The sequence below is a fragment of the Wolffia australiana genome, chromosome 3 (genome assembly GCF_029677425.1).
Source record: "Wolffia australiana isolate 7733 chromosome 3, ASM2967742v1".
NCBI lineage: Eukaryota > Viridiplantae > Streptophyta > Magnoliopsida > Alismatales > Araceae > Wolffia > Wolffia australiana.
In genome coordinates this window covers 15,599,376-15,620,000 of record NC_135837.1, presented here as the reverse complement: position 1 = coordinate 15,620,000, position 20,625 = coordinate 15,599,376, and the positions used below count along the sequence as shown (strand labels likewise).

The following is a 20,625-nucleotide window of genomic DNA, read 5'->3' as shown; positions in this document are numbered from 1 at the left end:
GAGAGAATTCTCTTGTATGCGTGGATTCAAGACTTCCCATGTAGCCTCAAGGGCTCAAATATCTAAACTTGTGGACTTGTAACATATCATCTTGTGGAAGAGCTGGGCTCTATGGATTCATAGCCAGATTTGCAACTATTACAGTGCTTAGGATGCATTGATACACTATTCAAACGTTCATTTGATCTAATACGTTGTGCTCTTTGAGATCCTCATCAATACACATTAATTTAGGTCCTGTCCACTTTCATCCACATTTTTTGTGTCTCGTACCATTTTTTTAAAAATCATTTTAAAGAATCAAGATAATTTTAACAAAATCATGTTATATTTTTTTCACAATATATGCACTATTTGAATAAATATTTTCAAAATATATCCTAGTATATATAATTCAACATGTTTATTTAATTAAAAAATCAGTCATTTTGTTGAGGCACTAGAATATACCTGGTTATTCACAAAAACATACCCATCTTGGATATTATTATAAACTTAATGTCACATTACATTTTTATAGGGCATAGAGTGTGCTCTCATGATTAACTTACTTATCAATAGTTTCCTTCACCGTTACAAAACCATCCAACACTATACCACTTATTACTTTTAAATTATTACAAGATAGAAGTTTTTTAGATTAATATTTTCCTTCAATCTTTTCTTCCATGTAAACTAAATATATTTTTTATGTTTTCAATTTTTGTCTCACATGAATGAAATTTTAAGGAATTTTTTGATGAAATTATATATTATATTTAAACCAATAGATTATTTTTGAAGGAATAAACCCACTTTTGAATTTATATGTGTATCTATCGATACAATGTTAATTCATTTTCTTAAGGATACACACAAAATATAGTATTCATGAATATTTTGGGTGGTTTCTGCGAGGGCCCCCAATTTGTTTGGGTTTTCTGTTGCAGTGATCGTGAGCCCAACACTGCACCAGCAGTATGACGACAGTGCGCGAGCTCGGATGCCCACGGGCACTTGCCTTGGCAACATTGTGCATGGCAGAAAGACACCATTTCAATGCACTCCAAGTGATTTCCAACATGGACAAGTTATTTTTCTACAAGGATACGTGCACTCTTGACAACGGAGTTGACCAACATTTCTTTGCACATGTGGGGGTCTGCATACATGCCCACTTCGACCTTGTAAATTCTCTTAGCAATAGACTTCTCTCTCAGGACTTCTGAATTTTTCTTAGCAATTCTCTTAGCAATAGACCCTGCTACTGAATTTTTTCAAATTCTGTACACTCCAGGACTTCCTCTATGCTAGTGAAGGCTACTTGACCTGGTGCACAAAGTCATGCCGGAGTGCAGCTAAATTGGGAATTCAGCCCTAGAAAATTAAGTTGTGTGTCACTTGCTCCAAGTCATCCCCCCTAGGGAAACAAAATAAATGTTCAGTGTTTACTCTAAGTTTGTGACCACGGCTTGGGACTGCTCAATATACACTTGAGCCCGACGTATCAACCTGTGCCAAGGAGAGAAGTATCGTCCGATGCGAACCTGAGCGTGTGTTGTGGTCTTATGCGTCGGATGAGTGTGCAGAGCCAAAATCTCAAGATTGATCACAAGAGTGATGAAATGTTGGTGTGCGGTGGTCAGGCATTGTGTGTGGAAGTGTATACCTGAAAGGTATGTTGTGACTAATATTGACATCTCAATCTGGGAAGGTGAAGACCACATCATGTCTCTAAATATCCTAACCATAGGGCAGTCTAAAAGTAGAATTAAAATGAAAGTCATAAATTATTTTTAGGGAGATATTTTTAATTTTATCTCATCACCCTATATCATTTCTATCTTCCATTTTTTTATTCACCACACATAAAACCGAATACCTTCAATTTTTAGTGAATAATTATATCGTATTCTCATTAATTTCTTTAAAACAAAAAAATTATATTGAAATAGTCTGATATTACTCATTGTCAAACCTCTGAGTTTATTTTGTCATACAACATAACCTTCTTAGAATATTACACAATATTTTTATACATTATTATTTAATTGGTCTCTACCATTTATTGGTTTCCAAAATCACAGAAAATTTTGAATTTTAAAATGGTTAATATACAAAAGTTTTACATATGTTTGGTGATCTCTGGGTCTGGTAACAGAAGTTTGTGCTCCGCATTATTACACTCCGAAAAATGTTTAAATATTGTACAAAAACTTTCATTCCCATTGGATACTCAAGATTGATTTTTTATGAGGAATTTCAATTTATTCAAGATTTTGTCACCGTTGCATATTTTGATGAAATTGAATATTGAAGCCTTTATTAAAAACTACTCAATAATGCATTTTTATGTTGCTTATAGAATATAATTTTATACCATACGACATAGGTAAAAAATATGAACTTTTATGTCTCAGTATTCCAGCACAAATTTTGAAAAATGACCTTGGAAAGTAAGGACATAAAACCTGTTGAAAAAATGGGCACCAGATTCATGGGGTCTATTTGTGAGCTTTCTTAGCCCTAGAAAAGTTGGGGGAAAATATTTTTACAATTCAGTATGGTTAAAATCTGAGTTTAAGATTCTTAAAAAAATTCTTATACACATAAAGAAAAATAATAGACTCCAAAATACCTACATCCAATATTTGAGCTCCAAGATATAATTATTCATAGCAGGTGCAGAAACTTATACATTTGGAGTGACGACCAGTCTGTGATAAAAAAATATGATTTTATCCTAAATTATGAGTAAACATACTCTGAGAAAACTGATAATTCCTTTTAAATTAAGATTTCTTCAAAGTGACCGCAGAATTAAAATATGTCCTCATCTGAAGTTGGGAATACGAAAAGGGTCACAAAAAATTGGATTTTAAGACTGACCATTAAAAGGGGATATATTAATACATGATTTCCTGATTTATTAAAATTTGAATTTATGACCAGTTTTTTATACTCGTACATATCATTTTCATTTTATCATTCACACAGACATCGGCAGATGGAAATCAATAGACATGCATTTTGTTGAATATTGAATTTGCTCATCCTTGGACAAGTATATGTATATGTTACTAGATTTACAAAAAGATCTTCATAAATAAATGTTGAATATTTCTGCACTGATTAAATGAACAGAAACCAAATTTCAGGATGAACTAAAGTGAAAGGGTATCATTAGAAACTGATTGTTTTATGATACTCATTAAGGCACTCAAATCTGTTGCCGTGCATTGCATTCTTATTATCAATAATAATGGAAAATCAATACTATCCTTAAAACTAACAGGTAAAAGACAGATATTTGGGGCGTAAAAAAGTAAAACACAATAACTTAACTTCATATGTCTAAATTTTATTTTTTTATTTTTTAGATGAAAAATGGGTCATTTGAATGATGCATGAAAACTCATCATAGTCTTGAACTGTTATTTTTTAATATCTACATTTATGACATAAAAGAGACAATATACTATTAACAAATGTATTGTGGATTAAAAACATATACTCCTTTAGCTGCCACACCTAGCCTAGTTATATTTCTCCAATAGTCCTTCTTCATTTGGTTATTTAAATGACTCATTCATCTCTTCTATATTTTAAGTATTAATGACATCCTTCTCAAATCTGGGAAAATATTTCATGAACTCTTAGAATTATTAAAATTGACTTTCACTTTGGTTGTAAAAAAGGTTTCAGTTTTAGATTTCGGGGAAAGCCTAACAGGGCAATAGGTGTACAGTTTTATGTGTATTAATTCATTAGCATATAAAAATAGTTATATCCAAAGGAGTGAGATATAGAAAATGTAGTATTGTATGTTTCCACAGGTTAGGATATAATCTGCTCATGTGAGTTCTCTCTTTCTAGAACTTCAATCTCAAAAAAATTCCCATATCAAATTTGTGGACCACCAATACGTATAACTCAACTAATAAGGAGGTGCTACACAACTCGAACCTTTATTCTTACACTAAGACCTCATAAGAGCTGCCTCAAAATACATTTTACTTCACCTAACTAAAGCAGAAGGCACATAAAATATTTACAAAATTAAACGAGGTCCTAGTTAAAAGTTGGTAGGGTAACATGACAAATCAGGAAGACCTATCTTCTTGACTTGCATCCTATCAGCTCCCCCATTCCATAAAGGGTGATGAGAGGATGGGCCATCTGGAATAAATAATAATTAAAATATAAATATAAAAATAAAAAGCAAATATTAATTTTTAAACTAACGGGGGGGCGGGGGGGGGTCTTGATGAACTCAAAATTATGGTTAAAATTAGGTCACGGTGGATGTGAGTTTAATCATTGAAATTTGTAAACCAATATTCACAAACCAATTCTAGCTAATGGATGAGTACCTGTCATCCCCACATGGAAAAGATCTTAGGGATTTAACTCTCTTGATGGTAATTCAAGAAGGATGAGGAGCGATATGTATATGATAAGAGGTAGTGATGTGATGGAAATGGTGAGATGAGAAGGGAGGTACTAAGTATTAAACTAAGGTGTGACAGTATGTAACAAGAGAAACAGGTGAGATTACGTGAATAGAATGAATGAAATTGAGGGAGTAAGATAGACGAAGATGTGAGGGAAAGATAGTGGATGTAAGCGATGAGTAGGAGGGGAAATAGAGGAAGATAACGGTGTAGGATTTATGATCTTGATGGAGGAGAGAACACGAGATAGGATTATGACAACATCGATGATGTTTAACCTAGATGATGAATGGTGATGGATGATGATAGGTGGTTGATGCCGGACATCATCAGTGACGTCGTCCGGACAGGTATCGAGATGATGCCTGGTACCAAGATGATGTCGGACATCGTCTGGCGACGTCGTCCGGACAGGTAGCGAGACGATGCTCTGGTACCAAGATGATGTCGGACGTCGTCAATGACGTCGTCTGACGGCTAATTCCCTCAAGGTAATGCAACTATGTGATGCGGTGTCCTAGATGGGGTGTAAGTGCATGCCCCAAGTCGTGAGGGTTTTGCTAAGCTCCGAGCTCTGGGGTGGGCGACTGGTGACGTTGGCAGTGACCTTCTGACACTCGTCGGAGCGACGGCGGTGACTACGGTGCCATACAGAATAATTTTGATGACGGTCTCACATAACGGATGGGCTCAACCCATACCTAAGAATTCACTTGTGATGTAGTTTTCTTGATATAATCTCTCACCTAAACTAACCTGAGCGTGGTGGAGTGCCGCTGAAAATATACTGAAGAAAGTAATGTAACTGATGAGCGAAGGGAAACAACGTACCTCGTCGGCGGTGTCGTCCGTCATCAATATGTCATCGATGCAGCAGTCGATGTGGGCAGATAGGACAGAGGCGTGCTGGAGACGGGCACGACGTCGCTCGATAGGCTGCGGAGATGTGGCACTTGAGGCGATACACTGGAGGGCAAGGACGAGAAGAAGAGAAACCTCACGAACAACACTAAAAGTTCGGGCGGTGATGAACAGTGGGTAGTGCGTCAGATCCAATAGCATAACAATGCTGGGCGCGAGGACAATGACGTGCCCAATGGGTGCAAGGTGCTCGGAGTACGCCAGTACAGTAGCGATGGCACTGGCCAGCACAGGTGTTGGCTGGACGTTATTCGGTGACACAGAAGAACGGGAGGGGGGTCTAATGGCACTTAGCGTGGCCGATGGAGGCACATCCAGACATAGATTATGTCGGTTAGGCGTCGTTAGCGAAGCTGAAGGGCGCATTGTTGTAGGTAGTTGTGCGGTAGCCGTCCTGGGTAGCCGATGAGGCCTGGTGATGCCGGTGTAGCCAATATAGTGCACCTAACACCCATAGGGTTCAACAACAACAAGAGGGAGTGATTCCCGATCGAAGGCATTGACTAGCGCAACGGGACACGGGATGCACGTGCGGTCAATATCTTGGACAGGTTTTGTATGAGTGGGGGTGGTCACGACAATGCAATGCGACAAACCACGTGGGCACGACGTAGTCGCTGACCATAGTGTCAGGTGAGGCAACCAGGCGGCGCACCAACATACAATTACGGAACACCATGTCCTGGATTCCTTTCCCTTCCACCGTGGGTTAGGAAACTCATCGTGAACCCACACGAGGGTGCTGATGCCATGGCAATGCAAGAGGATGGCGGGAACCATACGGTGGCACAACAGTAATCTGATCGGAGAGGTAAATCAGGGTAACCAAAAAGGCGGATCATTGGCGCCGAGCGAGCATCCTCTTTCCCTACTTCCTCTTTCCATGTGTCTTCTTTCTCCCTTCTCAGCTTCTTCTTCCTCTTCTTATCTCCTTCTCTCTTCTCCTTCTTCTCTTAGTGAGACCTAGGCTTACACGATAATTCAATAACAAAGAAAATCTGGTTTGAGTTTTAGGGCACCATCGTACCCCCTTATATAGCAGCATGATGGCCCTTACTAATGGCAGAGGAGCCCTTAGTAAGGGCTCAAGTGCCCTTACTAGTTGGGGGAGGGGGGGTCTTATACATAGGACCCCCCTTAACACAAATCAAATATAGGGTTTGATACATGTTTGACGACATGATTCAACACAACATGCAACGATACAAACATGAACATTACACGACGGCTACTGACACGATGAAAATGAAAACACGAACACTATAAAACGATGAATAAAACAAGCACGAGCCGGCAAAAATCAAAACATTTGATGGCGCGGTCATGCTTTTACCCGGGGTATTAAACCCGGGTGTCTTCACCTTCACCTTGGCGTGCCGGTTGGGCTGGACGCAAACCTGCGGGCCGTCAGTGACAATGATGGCAACTCTGAAGACATTTCTGACAGCGTGGACTGGCGCACTCCATCAGTGGCAATGAGAAAGATGGTCTTGATCATACAATTTATGTGATGGTTTAAGGCTTCAAAGTAGGCGGCATTCCTATGTGGATGCTTGCATGCTAACTATCGAGGATTTGCTCCCATACTTGGACTCTAGATTGGAAACTAATTTCGTAGTGTGGACATCACATGCATTACGAGTGGTGACGTCCAAACTTAATCTTTAAAGCCAAGGCCCACATGGTGCTCATGCTCAACGGCGCGCTTGCGTGCCAGATCAAGGCAGGATGCGTGCACAAGCTGCTAAGGTGCGCAGGTGTGGGCTCTAAGTGTTGTGCATGCGCTGGGGCCGGAGGTATCTTGCAAAGAGACTAAGGCATGGAGCGTGGAGCACCGAGATGGCTGCAGGGCATGGGGTGCCCCTGCAAATAGTGTTGTGACGTGTAGGCGCCTAAGGCTTGGGGCATCAAGGCTCAAACAGAGCATAGGGATGTGACGAATGGATGTCAGAGTGTGGTATGATCATCTAGTGGATGCGCCGTGGGCCATGAACCATGGGCATATGGTGCTCGGCTCGAGGGCACGCTTGAACCGGTTGTGTCCACAGGCGTGCATGCAGGGGTGCAGGCCTTTATGCATTGGAGCACCACCACCCAACAGTGCATGTTGCACCAAATCTCATTACTCTTGTATCATCCCTGGTCTTCCCCTTTAATGGCTAAAACCTTTGAAGTAATCTTGCTTATTATAATGCAATGTCCCTTTTGATGCTAAGGGCCTAGCCCTACCCCCTCTCCTTAACCTCCAAGCAATCTTAGGTTGTCCGAAGAGACTTCTGCTACACAAGTGAAGGCTATTCAACATTCATGCCCAAGCGTTGAGGTTGGCGCACTTTTGATCCGAACATTGTTCTTAGCTTCGAATTTGGCTGCAAGACAGATGAAGATAAACCAATGCAAGGCAAGAGAATAACATTTCATCATTATGTCCTGCCAAGATCAGGGTGATTTCTTTATGCAGATTGGCCTCTCATCTTCTATGTCACATTCTCCAAGAACTCAAGACACCAAGAAGTCCTTGAAGGATCGTCAAAATCTCACTCTCTTTCAATCTGCCTCTCTAGGAGGAAGTGAGTTCGAATATGTTTTTTACAAAGATCAGGGATCAATTTATAGATAGAACCACACAAATGGATAGATGAGAGAAAGAAGTGGCCCTCAAAATTTCAGCTCGATCATCCTTATGGATCATTGTGTATCAAGCCCTAAAGTTTGAAGATTCCTAGGTGTTGATTTAATACAAAGATTTATCTCTCCTCATCCTCATCATTGCAGCAAAAGCACTTTTAGGATTTTTATCTTTATTTTGACATTGAATACAACCATTGGCTCAGATTCTCCCACATCATCCTCGTTCGACAGTGTTGCGCGACATGTTATTGCAGGAAGAATACAACAAAAAACTATATAAATAGTAGAACAATAATAAGAAAAACATGATGTGGTGTCATGTCAGCACGCCCCATGTCAACATGCTTTTGTCTTTTTCCTATTGATTTTCAACCCTCGATGCGCCATGAATACGTGTGTGGATGTGGTAATGTGTCGATGTTTGCCACATCCACCTAGATCTTGAAATGCCCAATTAGATTCAGACATGTTTGAGCCACATGTACATGTATGCATTACGTGCATATGTGACACTATGAAGGGCATTACATGCATACGTGGAAATGTGTCAGTGCTTATCACATCCACCCAGACCTTGAAATCCCCAATAAGATGCAGACATGTTTGAGCCATGATAAACTCAAAATTAGGTGTGAAATTATGTCATTGAGAATTTGTGTATAATCAATAAAATTTGTAAACCTATATTCGTAAATAATTTAGTTAGATAGTGACAAAGGGTCGTGTCCGCAGGGAATGGGTGTTAGGGAAGAAAATCTCTCTCGATTGGGTGAATTTAAAAAGATGAGAAGAGTTACGTGTTAATTCTTGTAGTAATGGTTGAGTTAGACTAGATGATCGAGATGGATGTGCAAGTTTACGTGAGATGAGATGGGATCATGGCAGTGGTATGGTAGCGATGTGGTAGGTAGTGGATATGTTAAATGGGGTAGTGATATTGAGATAGGATGATGAATAGGGTAAAGAAGTATTCAGGTATGTTGGTTAAAATGGGAAATATAGAGGTAGGTGACAAGATCATCACGGTGTAGGGAAAACTTGATATGAAAGTTAGACGAGGATGGATAGGGAAGATGAGTGGTGAGGATGGATGTGATGAGTGATAGTGATGTATGATGAAGATAGTTAACTACCTTATTGTATTGAAGAAGATTCAATGTAAGGAAAGAGGCTAACCTTAGATCCCTATATTCACCCGGGATCAAGACATCTTCCTGCTGGAGATCAACCTCCCCACTTCTCTGTTGAACCTTTCCAAGCACTAGAGACATAGAGGAACGCTTGGGACCTTCCAAACATCACTTTCTTTCAACCTGCCTCTCTAGGAGGAAGTGAGCTTATAAATGTTTTTTACAAACATCTGAGGTTCAATATAGATCCAACTATATGGATGGACAGAAGACAGAAAGACAAAGCTTCCCTTAAAATTTCAGCTCAATCTGAGTTCTGGATCGTTGGATATCTCTCCTTGAAGTTGGGTGATTTCTAGCTGTTGATTCTGTAAGGGTTTTGTCTCTCCTTATCCTCGTCAGCACCGTCGTGTAATTCTGTAAGGGTTTTGTCTCGTCCAAGCATTTAATATGATCATTAAATGCCATGTGGTACCCTAGTGGAAAAGACAAAATAGGGCATAACTGTATATTAAATATACTGTGTCAACTACTTTTGTCACATCTGACGTGCAAAATAGGGCATAATTGTACATTGGCAGCCCCTCTTGGCTTATCTAAAGAAGAAGCTCCAAATAGGTGCCACGTGGACACATAGCGCCACATGTTGTGCAACAACTCAGTAGTGACCGAAATGTTTGACCATTCCCAGGAGAGAGAGAGGGGAAAAATACATCATTTTTTAATCTATTTTTGCCACGGTCCACTCACACATTAATTGCAAAAAAAGGATGACTAAGTTAAATGATTGGCTGACACCAATCATTAACTGAGCTTAATGATTGGCAGTCGCCAATCATTATACCTAATTCTGATTCATTGTCGTTCAATGAATCGAATGGCGATATGTGGCGTCGGGAAATAAAAGACTTAAAATATATTCTAAAATTCATATTTTATAATTTAATGCAAATAATCATGTAAATATGATCAGATTAAGCTACTAAAAATGTATGTTATCAAGCCACATGCACATGTGTGCATTACGTGCATATGTGGCACTGGGAAGGGCATCGCATGCATACATGGCAATGTGTCAGTGCTTGCCACATCCACCCAGATCATGAAATACCCAATTAGACTCAGACATGTTTGAACCACATGTACATGTGTGCATTATGTGCATACATGGCACTGTGAAAGGCATTAAAAGGAATGCATTTTTCTTTAATTAACAGTCATCATTCCATGTGAGCATTTATTTCCAATAAAAATGGGGTTATTTTTGCGATTTCTCCAAATCATTGCCTGTGTATAGAATAATATAAATAAGTGAGGAATAATGGGCAATTATGGCATGGCTAATTGCAACGCCATAACTTCATATTTTCAGTGATTGGCTGATGACAATCAGTAATAAGATTAATTGATTGGTCGCCATTCAATGAATCAAATGGTGACACATGGCATGGATAAAATTCAACAAAAAGATACATCATAAAAATTCATATAAAACTAAATTTACAGCCAACAAATATAAATAATTATATTCCCAACTTAGAAAAACCATAAATTGATGCATATAATGTCAAGAATATATGATAAATCATATTCCGACTCAAAAAATTATTGCATTTCAGAATATGATGTCCTAACAATCCCTAAAATAATCATAACTTCAAAAAAATCAAAACATTGCTCTAAAAATGGATTCTATCATTGTAGGTTTCATAACACACATATATACACAATTTAATGAAAATAAACATGTAAAGGTGGTCTTATGTGTTATCAGTAATGTTTTATCAGGTCTCAATCATGATTTGTTGTTTCCTTGTGTTTGATCAAATACACCAGACAATCAGATCACAACCATATCAGATCACAAAGAGAGAGAGAGGTGTCTCTCTCTCCCTAATTTAGTTGATTATTAAATTAAGCTCAATCATTTTCCATAAAACTATTTTTGGCTCATAATTCACAATTTTACTACTTTAATATATTTTGTAAAGAGCAGTATATATATATATATATCTTAAGAGAGGTATTTCTGTCTCTCCTCCTCCCCCTTTCTCCCGAATACAGTTAAGACATTAGATAACTATTAAATCAGGCCCCAACATTTTCCATTGAATAAAACTTTTGCTGCCTTAGATTATTTTTTTTTGACAACAGTAATGTATATTAGAAAAGCAGTGTATGAATTATTTAATTTATTCTATTCCATTAAAGACCATGTATAAGAGAAAGATATATATATATATATAATAGGTAGATATATATATATATATATATAATAGGTAGATATATATATATATAGATATACAGATAGGTAGGTAGATAGTGAGAGAGAGAGAGAGAGAGAGAGAGAGAGAGAGAGAGAGAGAGAGAGAGAGAGAGAGAGAGAGAGAGAGAGAGAGAGAGAGATCAATTCGGAATTAATGTTTTCAAGAAACAGTAATTCGTACTATATTTTTCAAAATTGTCACAAAACGCACGGCATATTATACATTTTTAATTAAATCCTCTTTAAAAGAATAGAAGAAAAATGATAGGGGGGGGCTATAATTCCAAAGTTGGCTTCAATTAATCTCCTGTCAAATTTATAAATGTTTAGAAGAAAAATGATAGAATCGGCTATAAATTCTAAACCTTCGCCGTTTGAGTACTGAGTTCTGAGTTCTGACCTGCGCAAGCTTGGCGCCGTCTTCTTCGATTTTGAATTTCGGAATGTCGACGGTCGGAGATCGAACGCAGAGCGATGGCACGAATTTGGGCGCGACGAGCGACGCTTCGATCGGCTACGGCAGCGGCGTCGCCAAGCGGATGGGCCTTCAATCGATGCTCTCGGCGCTCCTCAGCGATCCGATTCTCTCCGATGTTCCGAGAAGGCCCAGCCTTGCTGATGTCGAGACTCTCCTCAGTTTGGAGCTCGGAAGTGCCATGAAAATCTCCGTCTTGAAGATGGATGGTTCTTCCTTTGGTGCGTATGAGAATCTCCTTCTTTTCTTAATTCCGAGAATGAGAACCCTTTACTGTTGCGAATCGTGCTTGATTACGAGCTTGCGGGGAAATTGTTTCTATATGTTTGGGTCAAATCCCTAACCATGATTTTGAGAAAATTCTGGGAATTTTATAAAATTTCTTCTTCTTTTTTAGATGTCGCTGTGCCTAATTCGGCCACGGTTAAAGACCTGAAGTCAGCCATCAGGAAGAAAACGGAAGAGATGCAGGAAGGGCAAATGGGACATCGCCATATCTCTTGGTACGTATAATCAGTATAGTGTGAAGAGTTGACTTTTGGCTTCTTTATTTGTGATTTTCTGGATTTTTTTCACTCTGTCAAATTATCCAGAGTCTTTGTCAGCATAAAACAATCAAAATGATTCCAAACTTTTACTTTGGGATGGGGAAATGATTTTTCTAAAGGAGGCATGTCTGGGCAAACTTTTGTCTCTCTCACAACAACGAGAAGCTCGTAGACGACGATTCTTTGCTGCAAAATTTCGGTGTTCGCGGTAATTCTCGGGTGAGCGATGATTTCCCTTGTTCTTTCTCAGTTTCTTTCGTGGGTTTTGTCGCAGATTATATTTTTTCCCCCCGATTTCCAGGTACGATTTACGCCTTACGTGCAATCTAGGGTTTCACAGAGGCACTCTCGCTCTCGCCGGAGGAGGCACCGCTTCTTCCACGGTCTCAACAAGCTCTCCGTCCAGTGATCTCTCATTTTCCTTCTCGCCCTAAAATTGAAAAAAATTACGACTTCGCCACAAGTTATTAGGCCCACTGATTGATTTTACTCGGAGATCGTCTTCTTCTTCTTCTTCCTTACGGCTTTCTAGAGAAGGGTTTCTTCGCCAGTGCTTTATGCTTCGTTTTCAGTCGATACAATCTCTTGTAACTGTGTGCTCGATGCTATTGCAAACTGGGTTTATCTGTGCGCGTCCACCGCTGTTGTTCTTCCCGTACTTGCCATAAACGCGATCCTCCTCCTCCTGAATATCTTCTCGGTAAGGGTTAATTTCATCCGTTGATTTTGTCAATAATGGGGATTATTCTATCCTGATGTTCTTGATTCTGCAGAGGCTACTTCCTCTCAGCTGGTGCACTCCTCTAACCTAGCGTTTTCCTAAATAAATACTTCTCTGACGTGATGGATGCTATCCAAATCGTCTCATCGGCGGCTCAGATCGTTTCCTGCATGTTACAAGCGGTTTCTGCGCTGCGAGAAGCGTCTTCTTCCATCAGCGATGCTCCGAAGAAGATCCGAAATCTGGAATCCTTTGCAACCGAGCTGGAAAGCTTGGCCAGACGTGCCAGGCAGAAACACGGACATAAGCTCCACGATTTAAGATTAGAAAGACAAATGCAGAGTTTGGCAGCGCTTGTGGATCGGTTGCATAACAACATCAGGAAGATGAGATCGATGTCGACAAAGAACAAAGGTAAGAAAATGATCAAGGTCGTCTGGTTCTCCATCTCTGGCGATCCGTTTGCCAGACTGATTGACTCTGTTTATGCGGACTTGAACGGCTGGCTTGAGCTCCAGACGCTATCGGAGAACGTCATGAAAGCCATTGATTCCACTGCAGAGAACGCCACTTCTGTTCCCAGGGTCTGCGCAGAGAAAGGATACCCGCTGTCAACTAAGTGCTGTGACATCAAGAGATTGCTAGAGCAGGAGGATTCCCATAGAGTGATCTTGATTGTTGGCCTTTCTGGCATTGGGAAGTCGTGCCTGGCGCGCCAGGTCGCGTCTGACCCACCAAAAATCTTCGTGGATGGTGCTGTAGAACTCGTGTTTGGGCAGTGGTGCAGCAGAGCAGCTTCCCATGGCAGCAGGGAGGAATACGAGAGACGGCTGTTGAAGAAGTTATGTAGATTGTTAGTGAAGCTGGGATCCATTGAGAAGACTCCTAGAGAGGACATGAGCATGGACCTGGAGGACGCATGCTGCAAGCTCCAGACAGCTTTGGCCGGGAAGAGCATCCTTCTGCTTCTGGACGACGTCTGGGAGCAGGACATCGTTGAAAGATTCACCAAGTTGTATGATAATGGCTGCAAGTATTTGGTGACCACAAGAAACGAGGGTGTCTATGAGATCACAGAGGCTGAGAAGGTTGAGATAACGAAGGATAGTGCCATGGAAATGAGCAAGGAGATCCTGCTCTATCACAGTCTTCTCACAAGAGATGAACTCCCTGTATGAGTCCTTTCTGATCCTTTTTATTTCCAAAAATTTATGCTAAATTTTAACATTTTTTCACCAGCCTCTTGCAGAGGACTTGCTGGACCGCTGTGGGCACCATCCTCTCACTGTTGCAGTCATGGGCAAGGCTTTAAGGAAGGAAACAAGCACAGACAAGTGGAAGAAGGCGATCGCCAACCTCTCCTCCTATGCCACATGCACGCCGGGACCGGTTTCCTACGTCAATGAGAAGGCATGCGAGAACACGTTGACCATCTTTGGATCCTTTGAATTCAGCTTACAGGATATGCCAGATGACTCTCGGGTACTCTTCACCATCTTGGCTGCCATTTCATGGGTTGAACCTGTTCCTGAGATCTGCCTGGAAGCTCTCTGGTCAGCACTTGGGCTCGGGTCCTTCTTCCCATTGGCCGTCGGCAAGCTAGTGGAAGGTTCCCTACTGATGAAAGCTGACCTTGGTTACCTCGTCCACGACATGGTCGCTCTGTACCTGGAAAGCATGATGAGCAACGCCATAGAAACCTTACTGACAGGTTCCTCAGACAAAGCCATGGCAGGTGCTGCTCCTTGGCTCTTCATCTTTGGGAAAGAAGAAGTCAAGAACTTTGCCATGGATAAGATGAAAACACTCATCAGCTTATCCCACGAGATGGAGGCTGCGGCTGTATTGGAATCCATGTTTCAGGCTTTAATGGCAAGCAAGTCCATCTCAGAGCTGGAAGCCAGCAGAAAGAGTTTCAGCCAAATGGTGGGCCCAAGAGTACTGGAGCTAGTTTCCTCTGGGTCTCCAGCCACAATTGCTGCACTTGCCAAGGTCATCACCAACTTATTATCAAAAGAGGACTACCTTGACTGCGCCTTTGCCTTGGAGCAGACTGAAGCCTTGGATAAGCTGCTGGAGATGCTCATAAACTGCAGTGAACCGGCCACCCAGGCCAGCTTACTCAGCTTGGTTGCAAAGCTCGCCGAACACGGGAGCTTCAGAATGATAAAAAAGGTTTTAACTGAGGTCCCCTTAAGCTTCCTTGCTGAGCTGCTCTCCCCTCAATTAGAGCAATGTCACGACTCTGCGTTTGCCGCCATTCTGTCTCTGGCCAAAGCTGGCAAGTCTGAAGCAGTGCAGTTGATGGTGGAAGCAGGAATCGATCAGGGCCTTGTCTGTCTTCTTGAACAGGGCTCGGAGGTGGTCCAGCACCATGCCATGGTCGTTCTGAAAGTGTTCCATGAGCAGAGCAAGGGGAACCAGCTGGCGTGCTTCCAGCCCGGGAGACTAAATCTCCTGCCCTGGAACGTCAGAATCAGGCTGGAGAGGTTTGTCCTCTCTGACGACCTGCTAAAGCCGCAGACTATGGAAGATATTGTAGGGAGAGTTGCGGTGGCAAGGACCACCCGTGATTTCATCCCTATCATCGAGAAGGCGGGGGACCCAACCATACTTAACATGATTCTCAATAGCCCGCTCGTCAGCCACTTGGCAGATTCTCTGAGGAACTCAAACTCCAGCCAAGAGAAGGTTGAGTCTGCATTGCTGGTGACGAAACTGGCTTGCACGGGGGGTGAGCCTGCTGTGCGGGCGCTGCTGCGCTGCGATGTTGCACTCGAGCTAGTGAAGATGATGAACCATGGCCAGACGAGGGATGTGCAGGATGCAGCGTATAATGCTTTTCATCAGATGGTTTTCTTGGCAGGTGAGGAGATGATGAAACCCCGGTTGATGGAGGAAGTGGTGCAATTGCTGGGTGCGAGAAATACCAAAGCAAGGGAAGTGGGCATGCTATCAGTGCTGGATATGATGGAGATGGGAAGCAAGCCTGGTGCAGAGCAGATGCTGGGTCTTCAGGTGGTGGAGAAGCTGGTGGGGCTGGAGAAGGCGGGGGGCATCTTCAGGGGGGTGCTGATTAACCTGCTTAAGGCATTGGATAAGTGTAAGAATCTTTCAGTGGCGGAGAGGCGGGTGGTGCGGCAGCAGGTGTGGAGGAAGATCAGGGCCGCGAATAAAGGGCATAAGATGGAGCCAAGGGTCATGGAAGAGGTTGAGAATTATCTCTCGAATGGGTCGGGGGGGTCTAGCAGCAGGAGTGGTAGCAGAGGGAAGAGGTAAAAGAAGTGCACGGCCTCCATTCAGTGAGATTGAGTTGCAGATTCTACATCAGCTTGTGGTTGGTGTTTTGGTGCTCTGGCGTCCTGCTGGAGGACTAGAAGCAGAGCAAGCTGCTCTTGGAGGACCACCTGTGTTGATGTACCCTGAATAATTAAGGTGCAAAGATTGAAACCCTCTCTAATTCTCTCTCATTTATCTATATCTCTCATTCATCTGTACCATCCTATCTTTATCTCTTTGCTAGAGCTCCCTGAAGGATGGAAAAGTCTTGTGACCTTTGATTGCAGTGATTCGAGAGCAATTGATCATATCCTTCTTTCTCTACCTCTTTGACTTTTTATTCTTTTGAATCTCCTCTATTCTAATCGATCTGTCAGGGATTCTACCCATTGGAGTCAAGTCCAAGAACTTGGGTCAATGAAATGAAGGCAGAACTGGAGTGTTTTTGAGAGGAGAGGAGGAAGCATTTTAAAGACATGCTGGCGCAGATCATGCAAAATCTATTGGCCTATATTGTTTTGCTCAAGGCTCCGGAGAGCTATAAAGGCGAGGATCTGGTTCACTATCAGCATTCTGAAGAGGGAACTCTTTGAGAGAGCAAAGAGTGATATGTGGCTGAGGTCTTAAGGAGGTGCGACCTTGGCAATATGTATTTTTTTTCATGAGGTAAGTCCTAGATTTTCTGGTTGTGCAATCCTTATCCGACCACACCGCCACACTGTATGCCAATTCACCATGTTATGCCTTTGCTGTAGCCACGTCGGCCAAAAGCACCATCATGGCAGTCATATCAGCTGCTGTTGGAACCCCATTTTTACTGTGAGCTGCACCTGCAACTCTATCATTGTAGAGTCCATAATATAGAATTAAGAAATGATAAGTCATTGCTAGTCATTTCTACAGGAAATAAATGTAATGTTAACTGGTGAATCATTCAGCCAATGAGGGGAGTTTCATTCTTGCATGTTTGAAGGTAATGCAAACACGTAAATCATTATCATGTATATTATTTTCTGGTGTCCCAACAATTCAATTCATAGCCAATGTTGTGTTTCTCAAGATACTTATTACAATTTTGCAAGATATTAATGCTAGAGTAACATACATATTTATTTTCAAAATGATTTCAAAGTACAATTAAAGATACTGACTCATCGTGGTCTTCATCTATCACAAGAATCACCCCATGATCGCAGTAGTATATTAACAAATAATGAAAGGTCATTATCAGAATATAAGATTTTAAAACATAATTTATTATCACTTTTCTAACAATTTAAAACATAGACTTTTAAAAATTCATGGATAGCCTCATAAATTATGACACAGTATTCAAAATATTTTGAGAGAAAACTCTTTCTCTCTCTAAACATGATATAAAATCTCATTTCAAAGATTTATTTTTTTCATACATTAACAATATTCTATTGTCAAAGTGTGAATACAAAATTTAAAGCTTTTAGTAATGATCCCTGTTCCTTTGAATGGTGGGGTGTGAAGGAAATATATGTGGCCAGCAAGTCAATCACATATTCCATGTCTCGTTCCATGTTCATTAATATAATATATTCATTTTAGTGCACATGTGACGCTTATCATGAAGTCCATGAATACATGATTGGACTTGGTGAACTATGATGTAATACAGAGATCACTAATATTTAAGCATGTGTTCTAAATATTCCTATTCTAAGGATACTTGAAAAGGACATCAAAGTATCCTTATAGAATAACACTAAGTAGACTCACTCATATGATGAATATGGCCATTCTTGTAGCCATTAGTGTGCAAACTCTAAGGATAGATAGTGGGTGCTCTTTAGTGGAAAGAGCTCACTCAATTGATATGTATGAATCCCTGAATGATATTATACTGAACTATCAATCAGTTTGATTCACGTCACGCTTACGTAAGTAGTCCTTAGACTTAAGACACCAAAAGACATCTTGTGAATGGACAATTGTACTTTGACTATGACCTACATGTCCCTAATCATGGAATCCTAAATAGTTTTAGTTCGGAGATATCAAGAAGTTCACGTAGACGATTGAGTGGTCAAGATGGGATCGACTACCCTCGGCATAAGAGGTGACAGCTTAAGGAAGATGATGCGATGAAGTCCTTGGCCAAGGCAATAAAATCTCAGAGAATAATTCTCCGATGATTTCCAAATGCTATAGTACTAACTCGAACGATCGATTAGGGTTTGACAGCTGACCATACCCTAAGTCGTCCAAGGAGTGTCAAGTGAATGAGGGATTATACATACACGGTAACTTATGACGAATAGGTTCCATGAGTGACTCGATACACACTCCTTTGTATCTTCTAGGACACGAGGTATAGCTTCGCACCCCATGTGTCGGAGACTCAATCTATCGATTGGGTTAAATTGATTCGACGTTAATTAATCTATTTGGTGATATAGTTAATTAATTTGGAAGGACAATAAAGGTTATTGGGCCGCAAGAGTCGTTAACTAGACTGATACATGGGCCTAGAGGGTCACACCCAAATATTCTTTTGGACGTCGGAAGATATACTTAAGTTTTAGGAGTTATTATGAAAAATACCCACTTAGTATAAAGAGAGGAAGGCCCTGAACGAAATTCACCCAGGCCAGAAATGTTCAAGGGCCTTTCCCTTCTTCTCCCATCTCCTAACACCCCCTCTCCCTCCCCGATGTGATCAGGACGACGTAACAATGCCGACGAAGAAATAACGGGGCTCTTCAATGAGAAGGAGGAGATCCGATGGGCCGAGGACCACATGGATACGTCTAGAGGCTTCACAAGTGAGCAGCTCGACTTGGCTCACTTTGGGATCCAAGAAATCACGCATGCGATCTATGGAAAGGTACTTCGTTCAATATTTTTGTTGATGTCGTTTGATTCGTTCAAGTCTTCCGCTGCGAATTATTTTCATTTTTTCATCCATGTCAAGCCCTCTAGAACTCAAAAATACATACACGGTAACTGATGGCGAACAAGTTCCATCAGTGAGTTGATAAACACTCCTTTGCATCTTCTAGACTTATACATGAGCCTGGAGTCATTAGCTAGACTTATACATGAGCCTAGAGGGTCACATGCAAATGGTTTTTGGACGTCTGAAAATATACTTCTATTTTGGAGGTTTTTGTGAAAAATACTCATTTAGTATAAATAGGCAAAAAGTCCAGGAAAAAATTCCCCCCAAGCCAAAATTGTTTAGGGACCTTATCCTTGTTCTCCCTTCTCCCCATGACACCTCTCCACTCCTAATGCGATCAGGACATCGTAACGATGTTGATGGAGAAAGAATGGGGCTTATCAACGAGAAGCCGGAGATCCGACGTACCAAGGATTGTGTGGATACGTCTAGAGGCTGCACACTTGAGAAGCTCGACTCATCTCCCTCGAAGACCCAAGAAATCACGGATGCGATCCATGTCGAGGTACTTCGTTCAATGGTTTTTTTGATGTCGTGATGATTGCGTCAAGTTTTTCGCTCTGGAATATTTTATTTGTTCATCCATATCAAGACTTCTAGAAACCAACAGGGTGGAGGGTTTAAAAAGCACTTGAAAACATCAAATATTGAGGATCAAGTTCAACTCTTAAAATTTTGAGGCTTTTAACTCATCTAAAAATATACCATCCCATCATTATTGACTGAATAAATCATAGATATATATTAGTTTTGATTTTATAACTGAAAAACTATTCACACATAGAGTGGTTCATTATATAAGTATATAGGAGGAAGGATAAGTAAGAAAAATATAGGATAAGTGGGATCAAGCCCATTGGTTCCCTTATCCTAAATATTCACCAATATGGACATTAAATGTGATACGAAGAGAGCTCGATAATGTCCAACCCGTGCCAACCAAGAGAAATAGGTAAATATATCCATAAGATGATTATTAAAAAATCCATTAGGAGGAAGAACAAGACCATCCAAATCTAGTTTCAGTTGAAATGACAATTATAAAATTATATGATAAGTTAATTCATTATGAATTATAACCCCCAAAGTATTGGGTTAATTTAAATGAAATTTACATGTTTTATAAATTAAAATATTTATATATGTTTTTTCATTTTTAAAATGATTAAATCTATTTTTTATTGATGTTCTAACTTATGAACAATTTTTGGTATTCTCCGGAATTTTCCAACATGATGTTCTTAAATATATATAAATATATATATATACATATATTCATAATTTTTGGA

At 40.6% G+C, this 20,625-nt stretch overlaps 2 protein-coding genes across 8 annotated transcripts; both read left to right on the top strand.

Annotated features, from left to right (window-relative positions):
* The first annotated feature begins 11,706 nt into the window (after nucleotides 1-11,706).
* On the top strand, nucleotides 11,707-12,899 carry LOC144701042 (Ubiquitin-like superfamily protein). Of its 3 annotated transcripts, none has more exons than XM_078572722.1 (4): nucleotides 11,707-12,077; nucleotides 12,254-12,359; nucleotides 12,524-12,612; nucleotides 12,706-12,899. In XM_078572722.1, the coding sequence occupies exons 1-4, from the start codon at nucleotides 11,825-11,827 to the stop codon at nucleotides 12,732-12,734; spliced, it is 477 nt and encodes a 158-aa protein (XP_078428848.1). In that variant the 5' UTR covers nucleotides 11,707-11,824; the 3' UTR covers nucleotides 12,735-12,899. The 3 variants fall into 3 exon arrangements, with proteins under 3 accessions (XP_078428848.1, XP_078428846.1, XP_078428847.1); XM_078572720.1 differs by having other exon boundaries at nucleotides 11,717-12,077; nucleotides 12,524-12,623; nucleotides 12,735-12,899; XM_078572721.1 differs by having other exon boundaries at nucleotides 11,727-12,077; nucleotides 12,524-12,623.
* Nucleotides 12,885-17,403, top strand: LOC144701041 (uncharacterized). Of its 5 annotated transcripts, XR_013580914.1 has the most exons (6): nucleotides 12,885-13,104; nucleotides 13,178-14,297; nucleotides 14,365-16,560; nucleotides 16,782-17,070; nucleotides 17,160-17,223; nucleotides 17,308-17,366. XR_013580914.1 is itself a non-coding variant. In XM_078572719.1 (3 exons), the coding sequence occupies exons 2-3, from the start codon at nucleotides 13,248-13,250 to the stop codon at nucleotides 16,402-16,404; spliced, it is 3,090 nt and encodes a 1,029-aa protein (XP_078428845.1). In that variant the 5' UTR covers nucleotides 12,885-13,104; nucleotides 13,178-13,247; the 3' UTR covers nucleotides 16,405-16,712. The 5 variants fall into 5 exon arrangements, 1 of the variants encoding a protein (XP_078428845.1); XR_013580912.1 differs by having other exon boundaries at nucleotides 17,160-17,403; XR_013580913.1 differs by lacking the exons at nucleotides 17,160-17,223; nucleotides 17,308-17,366 and having other exon boundaries at nucleotides 16,782-17,100.
* The last annotated feature ends 3,222 nt before the right edge of the window (nucleotides 17,404-20,625 follow it).

Excerpts from the sequence above, each read along its gene's own strand:
- LOC144701041 (XM_078572719.1), top strand. The coding sequence starts at position 13,248 with ATGGATGCTATCCAAATCGTCTCATCGGCGGCTCAGATCGTTTCCTGC. Across the intron at positions 14,298-14,364 it reads TCACAAGAGATGAACTCCCT|CCTCTTGCAGAGGACTTGCT; the intron begins GTATGAGTCCTT and ends TTTTTTCACCAG.
- LOC144701042 (XM_078572720.1), top strand. The coding sequence starts at position 11,825 with ATGTCGACGGTCGGAGATCGAACGCAGAGCGATGGCACGAATTTGGGC. Across the intron at positions 12,078-12,253 it reads GATGGATGGTTCTTCCTTTG|ATGTCGCTGTGCCTAATTCG; the intron begins GTGCGTATGAGA and ends CTTCTTTTTTAG. Across the intron at positions 12,360-12,523 it reads GGACATCGCCATATCTCTTG|GAGGCATGTCTGGGCAAACT; the intron begins GTACGTATAATC and ends ATTTTTCTAAAG.